At 49.7% G+C, this 16,661-nt stretch overlaps 1 protein-coding gene across 1 annotated transcript; it reads right to left on the bottom strand.

Moving 5' to 3' along the window:
- Nucleotides 1-608: 608 nt before the first annotated feature.
- On the bottom strand, nt 609-3,131 carry LOC122002471 (glucan endo-1,3-beta-glucosidase 7-like). Its single transcript, XM_042557649.1, has 4 exons — nt 2,761-3,131; nt 1,556-2,571; nt 1,194-1,470; nt 609-883 (listed from the first exon to the last, which is right to left on the bottom strand). Exons 1-4 carry the CDS (start codon nt 2,825-2,827, stop codon nt 849-851), a joined length of 1,395 nt encoding a protein of 464 aa, XP_042413583.1. The 5' UTR covers nt 2,828-3,131; the 3' UTR covers nt 609-848.
- Nucleotides 3,132-16,661: the final 13,530 nt, after the last annotated feature.

The raw sequence follows: 16,661 nt of genomic DNA, 5'->3' as shown, positions 1-16,661 counted from the left end.
GGACCATTGAAGAAGGGATACATATCATCTCTTTACACTTTCTATTATGTAAAAAAATGAACATGTTAGGTGTATATTTAACAATATATTTAAAAAAAACAACAACAATAACAACGGACGTGTGGTACTAATTTATATTATTATAAGTGTGGAACTAATTTATATTATTATAATATAAGTGTTATTAAATTGATAGTCGTTGGATCACATATTAGTACATCGGTAAGTTGTGAATAAATTGATAGGTTTTCAATATTACTACATAAATCCAACTATAATTCATGCATGAGAGAAACATGAACTCTTTATATTGCCTCTTGAACCATCTAACTTGAAAATAAGTCTTACAAATTATTATTATTATTAACATTTTAAGCCACCTTAGACAATTCTCGTAATGCTATTTTAAGAAAGGAAAGAAATTATGAACTCAAATTCACTAAATTCTAGTTATATAAGCCTTAATTGCTTTACAAGCTCATAATTTTAGCATATAGTTAATTTCTTACAATAATTTAAATTGCTTCTAGGAACATCAAACAATAGCCAACCTAAACATCAAGATAAGACTATAATATATATATATATATAGATAATCACTTTAAATGTGATTTAGTCATGCCTATTCAATTATGAGGTATTTGAAATAACATTTTAGAATAACATCTAATAATAATTAATACACACCAATAATTAATTTCACACAATTCTAGTGGCACAATTAATTCCACTACCTTTAATTATTGGAACCAATCCATCATCATCTATCTTTATTCCTCACCTTCTCCTTTAATAAACATAAACCATCAAAAAGTTTATTCTTCTTTTTATCTTCCTCCATGTTCTTCTCATTGCCCTCCATTGTAAACGCACTTGGAGTAACCTATTCCATCAAACAATAGAAAATAAGAAAAAAAATCACAATATTCATTTTAATTAATTTTGTCAAATTTTATTTTTTTAAAAAATTTGCTTATTAATTCCATTGAATAAGATTAAATGATAGTAATTTTTTCTTTCTCTCTCTCTTTCCGTCTAAGAAAACTGGGCTTAGGGAGATTATGAGCATTTCAAATTTTGAAGGGACTTTGTTATATAAGTTTGATGGGGTGAATTACAAATTTCCTTAATTCAATTTAGTAAATTATGAGAAAAGCGGTAAAAAATATGAGCCGAGAGATGAGTCCACGCACTGGGGTTGTCGGTGGTGACGACGGCGGAGCCGGAGAAGTCGCAGTCATAGGCGTTGCGGCCGGAGACCTGGTAGAACTGGTTCATCGAGTACGCCGCGTGCGATCGTACGGTGTTCGGCTCGAAGCACGCCCCTCCTTGCTGGATCGGGCTGCAGTCCACCGCCGACTGCCCACAAGCATAGTCCAAGCTCGCCTGCAGCTCCGCCTCCGTCGCCCCCTGCTTCGGCACACACCAGCCTTTCCCCACAGCCCTCTGCGGCGTCGCCTCCGTCGAGTTCTGCGCCACTGTCATCGTTATTCGTCGCCAAAATCTAATATTGCGGTCGAAATTCGATTTTTACCGGAGCTCTCTGTTAGTTTACCTGGGAAACAGGGCCAGCGGCGTTGGAGGAAGACTTGGTGATGCCGGCGTCGTAGGTGGGCGTGAGGTCGAGGCGGAAGAGGCCGAAGGAGCGCTCGGAGGTCGGCCCGGGCTTCAGATCCTCGTCGTAGAGCGCGAAGATGTAGGTGTCCACCGACTTACCCGGCGCCATCGGCGTTCCAGTGAGGGAGCGCAGGTGCGCCACCAGGCCGCCGTTGTAGGCCTGGGCGTTCTCCACCGTCGCTCCCTCCTCCCCTGCGTCCCCTCTGTACGGCCACCCGGTCTCCGCAACAACAATCTCCACCTCCGGGAACCCCGCCGCCGCGATGGCCGCCCTCACCGCGTCCACCTGCGCGTCGAACATGTTCATGTAGGTCGACCCTGAGCCGGCGTCGTGCCGCCCGGCGTTGGGCTGGAAGAGGCAGAAGGCCAGCGTCTCCGGACTTGGGTCACTCTGGTACGCGAAGAAAGGGTAGGGATTGATCATGAAGGGGCTTCCGGTGTCCTTTAGGAAGGCGAGGACGCCCTTGAGCGCGGGGAGCACGTCGGCGTGGAAGGCGCCGGAGGAAGGCGGGTCGGAGCTGGAGAGCACAGACATGATGTTGACAGTAGAGACCTTGATGCCGGCGGCAGCGGAGGAAGCTGCGCCGAGGGCGGTGCGGAGGTTCTGCATCGCCGGGAGAAGCTGAGACGCGAGCGAAGCATCGCCGGAGCTGAAGGCCTCGTTGCCCAAAGCAACGACGGAGATGTCGGTGGCGGGGATGAAGGGAAGGACGTTGGCGGAGACCCAGTTGGCTGCGGCCATGGGGTCGGAGGCCAGGGCGGGGATGTCGCCGTTGGCGGCGCCGATGACGACGGAGATGCCGGTACCGGCGAGCGCGCGGAGGATGTTGGGATCGGCACCATAAAGGCGGACCTTGGAGATGGTGGTCGACTGGAGGAGCCGCGCCGTGTCCGCCGGCGGCGGGAGGTTGTCGGCAACCTCACCGTAGTTCACTCCGATAAACGACTGCGACTCTGCAATTCCACCAGTAATCCGTCAATTTCGCATCAAAAATTAATAACTTGAAGATTAAATAATTGATTTTGACGATTAAAAAATTGGAAACTTCATGACAGCGGTTCAAAGATCTCAACTTTCTCTACTAAAAAACACAGAATAATATATTTTTCTCAGATCCTCGATCGGAAAGGCAGGGAACTCACTTGCAGAAGGGAGGGCGAGAAAGAGAGCAGCGATGATCACGGCCCAGAAGGGATTCCTGGAAGCCATGGAGAAGAAAGAAGAATGTTCTTTCGCTGCTTTGGGGAAGAAAGCCGAGAGCTGTATTTAAATGGTAGCTATAAGGAACCAGATTCTCCGATCACGATTTCAAATATTACCGATCATATCAGATAGAAAATGATGCGCGGAAGAACAAAGAAGAAGAGGAAGAAGAAGTAGTAAATTCTTCTTCCTTGGAACAGGAGTCAGGAGCTTAGTTGTGAAGGAATCCTGCAGCCACGTGCTCGTAGAAAGTGAATGATTTGGAGGGCTTTGTTGGATCACGTTCTTTGTTGGATTGTTTATTCTTTGTTTGATCGATTGCTGCTCGATTAATCTGATGATCATCTGGTAATCTCTGCTTAAAGTTATGTAACGGAAGCGTGTTCTTCTCGGACAAGTCAACCGCTAAAAGACTTCTTTCTTTCTTCCTTTTTTCTTCTAAATTCCTACTTCTTTTGACTTCTAGTGCTATGGTTTGATCACTCTACTCTTCGGAAAGAAAACTGCCTGTTGGTAGTACGAACTCAGCAGCTTGTAGGGTTTGTTATATTAAAAATGCATTTGAATAAATTTATTTTTTATTATTAAAATATTAATATCTAAAATTAATTACTTTTTGATAAAAAAATAAAAGGCACCTAATAAATATTTTATTTTGAAATATTTTTACTTACACTAGTTTATTATAGGAAAAGTGATAACTTTGATCTCTTAAGGATTGCCTCATGCAATATAGAAGAAAAATAAATCATGAGAGATTTTGTGTCTGCTAGTAGTCTTTTGCATGAGTAAGATGACCCATGATATATTTTGCACACTAGGAGAATTGATCCTATAATCTATTACAGCAATAGCACATATAAGTATCAACTATGACAATCCATAAAGGTCTTTCATCATTATTGTAATAGCTATAACTAGCTGTTATAATATGTAAAAAATATTAAATAGATGTTACAACGCGTAACATTTAATGTAATAATATTAATTATATCATCTACTTAGTAGCTTCTATAAGTTGTAACAACTAACTAGTAGCCGCTATAACTATTTTAAAGTGGTTTTAACTAATTTAAAATGATTCTGATGAAATTGAAATAATTTTGATTAAGTTGGTAAAAAGTATTTTGATATAATTGTGTTTAGAGTTTTAAGGTTTAGGATTTAGAATTTAACTATAACTATTTTAAAATAATTTTGACTAATTTAAAATGATTTTGATGTAGTTTAAATAATTTTAATTAAGTTGATAAAATATTTTGATATAATAATGATTTATGTGTAGCAATTTTGATTAAAGTGAAATAGTTAATTTTAACATGGAACAGCTACCGAGCAATTTCTACACGTTGTAGTAATTACTTGTAACTATACATTATTGTACCTGAACCCTAAATCTTAAAATCTTAAACTCTAAATCATAAATTCTGAACACTATTATAGCAAAACTCTTTACAACTTGATCAAACTAACTTTAAATTAATAAAAAAAAATAATTGTTGCAACTACTTAGTAACTTCTTGACGCAGGACAGAATAAAAATTATCGTGTGGATTAATAAGAGACAAAATTGAAGAGAAAATAAGAACAAAAATCACAAAAAATAAAGACAACCATTGTTCTCTAGGTTTTACCCCAAAAAAGAAAATTTATTAGGAGTAAAGAATGATTCCTCAAATAGATATACATGTGTTCATAAAGATTTTAGACCTTAAGCCTCAAATAAAGGAAAAGAAATCCTAATTTATAAACTATAATTCCTATCTTGTAAAGAAAGAAAAAATTATTAACATACTCATTGATCCTGTCCGAACCAGTGGTCAACGAACGCTGGGGACGTGACGCTCCCTACTAGACCCTCAGATGCTCCGGCGAACCTGCAACAAAACCGAGCCGGGAGGGGTGTCCCGGCGACGGCCCTCCGACGCTCAAGTCAGGCGAGGAAATAGCAAAGAAGTGGCTTCAGAGATCCAGACGCGCGTACCTCCGGTGAAGAAATGGAGGCCTTATATAGAACTATCGAAAGAGCACAGGCACGTCAATCGAAGCAGTCATCTGCTTTAGACCATACCCAAATATGGGCCTGTCAGAAGAGCATATATGAGGCCATACTGCTACTGTACCCACCTCTCCCTGATGTGACGGCGAGATCTTCCATCGTGCAATCTTGTGTACGGCCTAATCATCAGACATGCCTTCTCTGACATCCCCTATCCCGAGACAAGCGCATAGGCCGCTCGGCTACCTCTGTACCCTCGCCCTTATCTTGGCCGAACGGACCACCCGCTCGGCCCTTCGATCCCAGCCGATCGGTCTCCCGCTCGGCCCTTCGATCCTCCTGCCTTGGCGTCGGAAACCCAAGCCCATGGATGGGTTATCCCTAGCTCCGCTCGGACCATTACCCGCTTGACCAGCCTTCCATCCGTCCTTAGGCTGGGACCCTTCAGAGGGTGGGCCCCCCATTCTTACCGCCGGATCACTTGCCTTCCCTTCAAGTCTAGTCGAAGGAGGCAGTGAGTCCGACTGACTGGACTATGTGTCCGAGCGGGGGGCCGTTCGACCCTTATACCACATTCAGCCGTTCGGCTCTTCATTTCGGTTGTCTTGTCGCTCAACATGGATGTTTGCTTGTCTAGATCTTCTCGAAAATCACACAAATCCTCTCCATTAAGTCGAAGCATGCGCGGTATGGGCGCATTAATTGTGCCTGGCGACAGAGCGCCACGTGGCCCTTCTCGCGTGGCGGTGATGATCCGTACGATGGGACGCCGGTCATTTTGAAACGGACGGCTAGACGATGACTTCGTCTTCCGTGACCTGCATCCGACGGACGAGGCCGACCAGCCTCGTTCGTGTAAATCCCTCGTCTTCGCCTTTCACGCCGCATTCTCTGTTTCATCGCGTATTCTCCGTCGAAGGTTCCCGCTGCTGCTGCATCATTCCGGCCGTCCCAGCTCTCGCCTCTTGGTGGTCTTCGGCTCTTTGGTGATCCTTTCTGTCTACCTTCCCTCAGTAAGATTCTCCCTTCCCTTACAAGGCCTTCCCAACTTGTTCTGCCTCCTTTGTTCCCATTCCTTCGATTTCTCGCTGTCTTTTTGCTCCCTCGAGATGGCAAGCTCCTCTGAACCCGCTGTTGGAGTTCATGGCCCTTGGTATCTGACCATGGAGAGTCGGTTTGATGAGGAGGGTGCTCGGCGCCTTGCTCGGACGTATGGGATTCCCGATAACTATGAAATAGTTGTAGCCGACCCGACTGACCGGCCCCATGACCCGCCGATCGGCACCGTTTGTTTCTTTTTAGACCAATTCCAGGGCGGCCTTAGATTTCCTACCCATCCATTCATTTTGGAGGTTTGTAATTATTTCCGCATCCCGCTTGGCCAACTTGTGCCGAATTCCTTTAGACTGCTGAGCGGGGTGGTCGTCCTCTTTAAGCTGCACAGTATCCCTCTTGACCCCAGAATATTCCACTTCTTTTTCTACCCTAAACAATCCGAGCTGGGGACTTTTATTTTCCAAAGTAGAATAGGCTTTAAATTTTTTGACAATATGCCGACCTCCAACAAGCACTGGAAGGAGTTTTTCTTCTACATCCGACTTCCCGAGCGGCCAGCCTTCCGAACCAAATGGCAGACCGCTGTGCCGACTCAGCCGGAGCTCGGCAAGTTCAGAAGCAACCCAGCCTATCTTCATGTGGCGAACTGGTTATCCGGTCAGCGATACAAGATCGAGCAGTTGCTTCTCAAGGGGGTGTTGTATATTTTCGGATTGTCTCCCGTTCGGGCAAATCTCCCCTACCGCATGAGTAAAGACTTTTTACTCTCTTCGCCTTTTTTGTCTAACTGATTTTAATTTCTTCCATTACAGCTGAAGTCATGTGGCGCTCCAAGGCCACCGATCATCTGAAGTTGAAGTCCGTGGAAATCGAAGCGGCGACTAAAAGAGAACTCGCCGAGCGGGGTCTTATCCCCAGCCGCCCGGCAGCTACAGGAGAGGGGGGGACGCAGTCTGCCCCTGAAACAGAAGTCACCTCAGCCGCTTTAACGGAGGTTGAGGCGGATCCTGTTTCCTCTGCTCCAGCAGAGCTGGGAGTCCCCCAGGTCGGGGATCCCCCACTGGAAGTTCAGCGGAAACGTCGAAGAGACCCCAGCCTTCCGACTCAAGGCGAACCACAAGCGCCGATCGGGGTAGATTCGCCGGACCGCACACCACCGCAGATCGGGACCCCTGTGGCTTCGCCTACTGCACGACCCTCTGGCTCTCCTCCCCAAACTCGTCGCCGCTTACATCGGTTGGGCGAAACTTCCACCATGGGGGAGTCCTCGCATCAGGCGGCCGCGACTGAAGAAGCACCGTCCGGCCATCCGACCATCAAGACTACCCTCCGATTCCCATCGGAGGAATATTTACTGTCTGCTGATCGGCCATCAAGCCCCGTCCATGAAATAACCCTGACGGGCCCGCTCGCCAAGCTCTTCGAGGACGCCCAGATTCAAGTGGCCCTCATGACGCCTAAGCAGCTCGGCGATAACAATATGCAGCAGGCGACTCAGGTAAATTCATTTCTCCTTGTGCCATGTTTCCATTGGGTCGCTGATCTTATTATTTCCCTTACAGCGTTGGGCTGAGCAAATCGCCACTAGCCATCGGCTAGCCGAGCTGGAGGATCTCCTGGAGAAACTCCAAGTGTCAGGGGGTCCATCGGCCGAGCGGGAGAAACAAACCCTCGAGGCCGAACAGAAGAAGTCCGCCGACTTGGCGACAGAGGTGACTCGACTTGAAGGCCTGGTCAAGACACGCGATGCAGACGTGAAGCGCGCCAGCAGCCGGAAGAGGCGGGCGATTGCTGATCTGGATAAAATGAAAGTTGAAGTCGGAGCCCTAGATCAGCAGTCTAAGAATCTGGAAGCCCAACTGGCTGCTGAACGGGATGGGCGCTCAGCTGAATGCACCAAAGCGGAGGTGGACCTGAAAGTTCTTCAAGATTCGCTGATTGCCTCCCGAGCGGCGCTCAGACAATATAAGGAGGGAGAGTCGAGTCGCCTAGCAGCAGCTCGCCAAGAATACCTCCGCTCGGAGCGATTCGGCGCAAAATTCGGTGGCAACGTCTCCTCAACTTTCCTCGAGGCGGTCAAGGTCACCATGGCGTACTTGAAGAAGGGTGGCCACCTTCCCGAGGAAATGCACATTCCAGCCTCCGACCTGATGGCCATGATTGATGATATCCCGGACGCCTTCTTTAATTTTGAAGACCCAGAGTGAGGCGAGTTGTTTCAAGTGCTTTCTGTATTTCATCCGCTCAGCGGATGCAAAAATTTTTGTACGTGCCGTTCGGCCTCCTTATGTTCCTTTGCTTGCATTTTTTGTTTGCCCTTCATTGTCTCGTTTTAGTGTGTTGCTGCTTATTCGTAGAATCAGTTGGACTCCCCTAGCTTCCTACTGAATGGCCGATCGGGTTAACCAATCTGGTACTTGCGAACGATCATGATCGGCGCGGCTCTCGATCTTTAACGACGGTGCTCGTCGGCCTTCCGCTCGGGGATTTATAGACGCCGGCTCGTCTCTCGATTTTTAACGTCGGTGCTCGACGGCGCGGTTATTTATAGCCGATCGGCGCGACTCTCGATGTTTAACGATGGTGCTCGTCGGCGCGGGTATTTATAGCCGATCGGCGCGGCTCTCGATGTTTAACGACGGTGCTCGTCGGTCTTCCGCTCGGGGATTTATAGACGCCGGCTCGTCTCTCGATTTTTAACGTCGGTGCTCGACGGCTCGAATATTTATAGCCGGTCGGCGCGACTCTCGATCTTTAACGACGGAGCTCGTCGGTCTTCCGCTCGGGGATTTATAGACGCCGGCTCGTCTCTCGATTTTTAACGTCGGTGCTCGATGGCGCGGTTATTTATAGTCGATCGGCGCGGCTCTCGATGTTTAACGACGGTGCTCGTCGGCGCGGGTATTTATAGCCGATCGGCGCGGCTCTCGATGTTTAACGACGGTGCTCGTCGGTCTTCCGCTCGGAGATTTATAGACGCCGGCTCGTCTCTCGATTTTTAACGTCGGTGCTCGACGGCTCGAATATTTATAGCCGGTCGGCGCGGCTCTCGATCTTTAACGACGGAGCTCGTCGGTCTTCCGCTCGGGGATTTATAGACGCCGGCTCGTCTCTCGATTTTTAACGTCGGTGCTCGACGGCGCGGTTATTTATAGCCGATCGGCGCGGCTCTCGATGTTTAACGATGGTGCTCGTCATCGCGATTATTTATAGCCGATCGGCACGGCTCTCGATCTTTAACGACGGTGCTCGTCGATCTTCCGCTCGGGGATTTATAGACGCCGGCTCGTCTCTCGATTTTTAACGTCGTTGCTCGACGGCTCGAATATTTATAGCCGGTCGGCGCGGCTCTCGATCTTTAACGACGGAGTTCGTCGGTCTTCCGCTCGGGGATTTATAGACGCCGGCTCGTCTCTCGATTTTTAACGTCGGTGCTCGACGGCTCGAATATTTATAGCCGGTCGGCGCGGCTCTCGATCTTTAACGACGGAGCTCGTCGGTCTTCCGCTCGGGGATTTATAGACGCCGGCTCGTCTCTCGATTTTTAACGTCGGTGCTCGACGGCTCGAATATTTATAGCCGGTCGGCGCGGCTCTCGATCTTTAACGACGGAGCTCGTCGGTCTTCCGCTCGGGGATTTATAGACGCCGGCTCGTCTCTCGATTTTTAACGTTGGTGCTCGACGGCTCGAATATTTATAGCCGGTCGGCGCCGCTTTCGATCTTTAACGACGGAGCTCGTTGGCGCGATTATTTATAGCCGATCGGCGCGGCTCTCGATCTTTACCGACGGTGCTCGTCGATCTTCCGCTCGGGGATTTATAGATGCCGGCTCGTCTCTCGATTTTTAACGTCGGTGCTCGACGGCTCGAATATTTATAGTCGGTCGGCGCGGCTCTCGATCTTTAACGACGGAGCTCGTCGGCGCGATTATTTATAGCCGATCGGCACGGCTCTGCGGTTTAACGTCTGGGCTAGACGGCCTTTAAGGCTAACTCCTTACCAGGTCGAGCGACCTTGGCCTTCCTTTCCGCAGAGAATACTCAATGTGCTTTCATCTCTCTACTTCCTGCATCGCCAGTATCTCCGACCGGACGATACGGGGCCTTCGTTCCTCGAGCGCTCGGCTCGACCAATTTACCTCCAGCCGAACGGCGCGGGGCCTTCGTTTTCGAACGCTGCTTATATTCTATACGCAGCCCGGCCGAGCGGCCTGGGGTCTTCGGGGTATCCTTCCCGACCGAACGGCTCGGGATCTTCTATTTCAAGCATCGCTCGTATCCCATACGCAGCCCGGCCAAACGGCTCGGGGTCTTCGGGGCTTCGTTCCTTGATGACGATGCCTTATATTTGTTCTTTTGATTTTTCATTTCTGCATTTCAAGTATTCAGTCGAAAAAAATACACAGGATGATTTACAGTGGTGCACCTTTCATCCTGCCCGGTAAGGCTGGAGGTGGTTCGCGCTCTACGGCCTATCTAGCTGCCGACCGTCCCCATCCTCCAAATAATACGCACCCGAGCGGAGCTTTTCGATGATTTTGAAGGGACCTGCCCACGGAGCTTCTTCCAGACCAGGTCGCCGACCTGGAATGCTCGGGGAATGACGCGCCGGTTGTAGTTTTGCTTCATCCGTTGACGGTACGCCATCAGCCGAATGGATGCCTTGGCACGCTCTTCGTCAACCAAATCCAGCTCCATATTCCTCCGCTCGGCGTTGCCTTTATCATAACACTGGACCCGAACGGACTCGACGCCGACTTCAACCGGAATGACCGCTTCACCGCCGTATACCAGATGAAAAGGTGTAACGCCCGTTCCTTCCTTAGGAGTTGTTCGGATGGCCCATAAAACGCCCGGCACTTCATCCGGCCAACTTCCTCCCACGCGGTCGAGCCGAGCACGCAGAATACGGAGAATTTCCCGGTTGGCTACTTCGGCTTGACCGTTGCTTTGGGGGTAAGCCACGGACGTGAAGTGTTGCTCGATGCCGTAGCTTTTACACCAATCTTCCAGCACTTTCCCTGTGAATTGCCGCCCGTTATCGGAAACCAATCGGCGAGGTATACCGAACCTACATATGATGTGTTGCCAGATGAATTTTTTGACCATCTGCTCGGTGATCCTGGCTAGTGGCTCGGCCTCCACCCACTTGGAGAAATAATCGACTGCCACCAGCAAAAATTTCCTCTGCCCGGTCGCCATCGGGAATGGACCCACAATATCCATTCCCCATTGATCGAACGGACATGAAACGGTTGATGCTTTCATCTCCTCTGCCGGTCGGTGCGAGAAGTTGTGATACTTCTGGCATGAAAGGCATGTAGGCACTGTCCGAGCGGCGTCTATTTGTAAGGTCGGCCAAAAGTATCCAGCTAGCAAAATCTTCTTGGCTAGTGATCGTCCGCCCGGATGTCCTCCGCACGATCCTTGATGTACCTCCTGGAGGATGTAAGCCGAATCTTCCGAGCTCACACACTTCAACAACGGGCGAGAGAAAGCCTTCTTGTAAAGCTGATCGCCGATAAGTGTGAACCGACCGGCCCTCCTCCTGAGCAGCTGGGCTTCATCCCGATCGGCCGGCGTGGCTCCCGAGCGGAGGAACTCTATGATGGGTGTCCTCTAGTCGCTTGGAAATGTGAGGCCTTCCATCCGGTCGACGTGCGCCACCAGCAGTACTTTTTCAATTGGTTGCTGAATGGCGACCGGCGTTATAGAACTTGCTAGTTTGGCCAACTCATCGGCTGCCTGGTTCTCCGTTTGGGGAATCTTTTGAATAAGGACCTCTCGGAAAGTAGCTTTGAGTTTTTCAAAGGCTTCAGCGTAGAGCTTAAGCCGAATGCTGTTGATTTCAAAGGTGCTAGAAAGTTGCTGAGTGGCCAACTGTGAATCCGAATAGAGTGTCACCCGACCGGCTCCTACATGCCGTGCTGCCTGCAGTCCGGCTATGAGGGCCTCATATTCTGCTTCATTGTTGGTGGCTTTGTAGTCCAGCCGGACAGATAAGTGCATCTTTTCTTCTTGAGGTGAGAGCAGCAATATTCCAATCCCACTTCCGAGCCGAGTGGAAGACCCATCCACATATATTCTCCACAGAGCTTCCGGCTCTGGCCTCTGCACTTCGGTCACAAAATCAGCCAAGGATTGCGCTTTGATCGCCAAGCGGGGTTGATATTGGATGTCAAATTCACTTAGTTCTGTCGTCCACTTGATGAGCCGTTCGGACGCTTCTGGATTCAACAACACTCTTCCTAGTGGACTGTTTGTCCGGACGATGATGGTGTGAGCCAAGAAATATGGTCGAAGGCGCCGAGCGGCTAGAACCAAAGCAAAGGCCAACTTCTCGAGCCCGGTGTAACGAGATTCAGCATCTTTTAAAATGTGGCTGCTCTTCGCCGCTCGCCCTCACAAGCGCCGAGCCTACAGCATGCTCAGTTGACGACAGATACATATAAAGTGACTCACCCCCGATCGGCTTGGCTAGTATAGACAAAGAATTAAGATACGTCTTCAATTCTTCAAATGCTCGGTCGCATTCCTCGTCCCAGTGAAATTTAGTGGCCTTGCGCAGGATCTTGAAGAATGGTAAGCTCCGGTCGGCGATTTTGGAGATGAATCTGGACAAAGCAGTTATCCGACCGGTCAACCGTTGCACTTCCCTTGTATTTCTGGGAGGTGGCATGTCTTGCAGAGCTTTCACCTTGCTGGGATTGGCTTCAATTCCCCGCTCGGTCACTATATATCCCAAGAAACGCCCCCCTTTAGCTCCGAACAAGCATTTCTGGGGATTTAACTTGACTCCATATTTGCGTAGCGTTCGGAAGGTTTCTTCCATGTCTTTGAAGAGATCGGCCGCTCGGACGGATTTGATGAGAATGTCGTCCACATAGACTTCCAGATTACGCCCGATCTGCTCCTTGAACACCTTGTTCATCAAGCATTGATAGGTGGCCCCGGCATTCTTCAATCCGAACGGCATCACATTATAGCAATATGTGCCGTCGGCCGTTACGAAGCTTACTTTTTCTTGATCTTTCCGGGCGAGCGGCACTTATTAATTTGCAGCCGGCCGTAGAGTCCACCAGCTGATCTATCCGGGGCAGAGGATAGAAGTCCTTGGGGCATGCTTTGTTTAAGTCCCGAAAGTCGATGCAGACTCTTCACTTGCCGCCCGGCTTGGAGACTAACACTACGTTAGCCAGCCAGCTCGGGAACTGCACTTCTTGTATGTGGCCGGCCTCCAGAAGTTGCTCGACCTCCGCTCGGATGATGGAGTTCTGCTCGGCGCTGAAATCTCTTTTTCTCTGCTTTATCGGCCGAGCGTCCGGTCGGACATGCAACTCATGCTGTGCTATGCTCGGCGAGATTCCAGGCAATTCATGTGTCGACCAGACGAATACATCATGATTTCGCCGGAGGCATTGGATCAGCTCCTCCTTCTGCCTCTCCTCCAGATCAGAGGCAACAAAAGTCGTGGCCTCCGATCTGGTCGGATGAATCTGCACCTCCTCTTTTTCCTCATAAATTAAGGCGGGTGGTTTTTCAGTGATAGCATTTACCTCGATCCGAGGCGCCTTCCGAGCGGAGTTGGATTCTGCTCGGACCATCTCTATGTAACACCGTCGAGCTGCTAACTGATCTCCCCGTACCTCTCCCACCTTGTCTTCGACGGGGAACTTCATCTTCTGGTGGAAGGTTGAGACGACTGCTCGGAATTCTCCGAGCGCCGGTCGGCCCAAAATGACATTGTAGGACGAGGGAGAATCAACCACCACAAAATTTATTGTCCTGGTCCTCCTGAGCGGCTCCTCTCCCAGCGAGGTAGCCAGCCGGATCTGTCCGACCTGCTGAACTTCGTTACCCGTAAACCCATAGAGCGGGGTTGTCATGGGAAGCAGCTCGGCTCGATCAATTTGCAGCTGGTCAAACGCCTTCTTGAATATGATGTTGACCGAGCTCCCTGTGTCAACAAATATGCGGTGAATAGTGTAATTTGCTATTACCGCTTTAATGAGCAGCGCGTCATCGTGGGACACTTCGACTCCTTCTAAGTCTCCGGGCCCGAAAGTGATTTCCGGTCCACTTGCCCGCTCTTGGCTACAGCCGACTGCGTGGATCTGCAGCTGCCGGACGCCCGCCTCCGGTCGGCCCACCAGCAATGACGTTGATCTCGCCTCTGGCAATATTGCTCCTATTCTCCTCTTCCCGAGCGGACGGTCGTGACCGTTCTCTGGACGCCCGGCGATTATCCTGTCTCGGAGACCGGTGCCGATCGGGTGTCTGTTGATGTCGCCTCTCGGGGCGGGTCCGGTCAGCTTCATGAGTCCTTTGTCTCCTGTCGGTGGGAGGTGACCGTCGTTCGGCCCTTCTAGGAACGGGATTGGCCACGAAGGGAAGACTTCGACAATCCTTCGTGTTGTGCGTATCCGTCTGGTGGAAGGAGCAGAACATAGGGGTCCACCTCTTCTTTGGCTTGGGCCGAGCGGCAGCCACTTCTTGTACGTGCGACCTGGCGTGGGGAGATCGGATTGCTTCGGCTCTCGGTCCTCTAGGTGGCTGCTGAGCGGCGTGCTATTTCCGCTCGGCATGAATAGGTGCCCGCTCGGTAGGAGTTTCCTTTTTCCGGGCGGCTTGTGCTTCTTCCACGTTTATGTATTCATTGGCCCGATGTAGCATATGATCATAATCTCGGGGCGGCTTTTGGATGAGCGACCGGAAGAAGTCCCCATCCACAAGGCCTTGCGTGAAGGCATTCATCATCGTCTCCGATGTGGCCGTTGGGATATCCATCGCCACTTGGTTGAATCGCTGGATGTAGGCTCGAAGCGATTCTCTTGACTCTTGCTTGATGGCAAACAAGCTGACACTGGTCTTCTGATAACGCCGACTGCTGGCGAAGTGGTGGAGGAAGGCAGTTCGGAAGTCCTTGAAGCTAGTGATGGATCCGTCCGGCAGCCTCCGAAACCACCGTTGAGCCGATCCCGAGAGAGTTGTAAAGAAGACGCGGCACTTTACTCCATCTGTATACTGATGGAGTGTAGCTGTGTTATCAAACTTACCTAGATGATCATCCGGGTCCGTTGTTCCATTGTACTCTCCGATCGTCGGAGGCACGTAGTGCTTGGGTAAAGGGTCTCGTAGAATAGCCTCCGAAAATTGGCGATTGATCCGCTCGGGAGATGAGTCCGCCCGGGGGGCTTTCCCTTTTCTGTCATCTCGCCTTGGCATTTCGTCTGAAGAAGAACCCCTATCTCTTCGAGTTGGTGCGGCTTCAAGGGTGCGAAATAAGGCCCGGTGGAATGCGACGGTGGCTTGAGGTGCGTCCGCTCGGCCACCCGATGCAGATGTTGCTTATTGCTCCGGCCGCTCGGCTGACGCTTTTTGTTTTTGCTCCACAAGTTTGGCGGCCCTCATCTCGACCAGAGCGTCCAACTCTTCTTGTGAGAGTGCCACATTGTGTATCCTTCCAGCCTCGTCCATTGTCTCTGTTCGGATGCAGGTGCGTTCCCACAGAGGGCGCCAATTTGATCCTATCCGAACCAGTGGTCAACGAACGCTGGGGACGTGGCGCTCCCTACTAGACCCTCAGATGCTCCGGCGAACCTGCAACAAAATCGAGCCGGGAGGGGTGTCCCGGCGACGGCCCTCCGACGCTCAAGTCAGGCGAGGAAATAGCAAAGAAGTGGCTTCAGAGATCCAGACGCGCGTACCTCCGGTGAAGAAATGGAGGCCTTATATAGAACTATCGAAAGAGCACAGGCACGTCAATCGAAGCAGTCATCTGCTTTAGACCATACCCAAATATGGGCCTGTCAGAAGAGCATATATGAGGCCATACTGCTACTGTACCCACCTCTCCCTGATGTGACGGTGAGATCTTCCATCGTGCAATCTTGTGTACGGCCTAATCATCAGACATGCCTTCTCTGACATCCCCTATCCCGAGACAAGCGCATAGGCCGCTCGGCTACTTCTGTACCCTCGCCCTTATCTTGGCCGAACGGACCACCCGCTCGGCCCTTCGATCCCAGCCGATCGGTCTCCCGCTCGGCCCTTCGATCCTCCTGCCTTGGCGTCGGAAACCCAAGCCCATGGATGGGTTATCCCTAGCTCCGCTCGGACCATTACCCGCTTGACCAGCCTTCCATCCGTCCTTAGGCTGGGACCCTTCAGAGGGTGGGCCCCCCATTCTTACCGCCGGATCACTCATAATCCTGAAAATCCTAAACTGACTCAAAAATACCAAAAATAACTTAAATACCACAAGAACAAAAATTACCAATAATAATAATAAATATAAAAATCTATGGATCATTCTATATCAATCATCCCGAGTTGAAAGAACTTATTCTCGAATTTAGAATAATGTCGATAGTAGTCTAAGAGAATAGTCATCTAGTACTAAATCAACAAAATCTACTACTAACTGTTGGACTTTATTTTCTGTAATGTAATCCTTTATGCTTCCTGGAGTTCCAACAGTAATATCAACCCTTGCTCTTATTGACATTACTTGAGCACGGAAGGGAGATCCACCACACAAACAGCATGAAGATAACCCCGTTGCTCGGCCATAGATCTCAAAGTCTGAGTGTACCTATTTTGCAGGCTCTTGAGTTGGAAGAAGTACCAAAACACTAGGAGACCTTCCATAACCAGTCTTTCTTGATGTCTTGAGCATTCCATTTGTCAAAGACTTCAACATAGGCAACACAAAAACCAAGGTCTTACCTTGACCAGTCCGTGCTTGACCGACCAAATCAAACTCATCGAGTATGAGATCCAAA

This window comes from Zingiber officinale, chromosome 7A (assembly GCF_018446385.1).
Source record: "Zingiber officinale cultivar Zhangliang chromosome 7A, Zo_v1.1, whole genome shotgun sequence".
Taxonomy (NCBI): Eukaryota; Viridiplantae; Streptophyta; class Magnoliopsida; order Zingiberales; family Zingiberaceae; genus Zingiber; species Zingiber officinale.
This window is presented reverse-complemented; position numbering and strand designations above follow the sequence as displayed.

Bases quoted from the DNA above. Each gene is read 5' to 3' on its own strand.
- LOC122002471 (XM_042557649.1), bottom strand. From the start codon at position 2,827: ATGGCTTCCAGGAATCCCTTCTGGGCCGTGATCATCGCTGCTCTCTTT. The intron at 2,572-2,760 runs GTGAGTTCCCTG...GTGGAATTGCAG, and splicing joins TCTCGCCCTCCCTTCTGCAA to AGTCGCAGTCGTTTATCGGA. The intron at 884-1,193 runs GTGCGTGGACTC...TTGATGGAATAG, and splicing joins CGTCACCACCGACAACCCCA to GTTACTCCAAGTGCGTTTAC.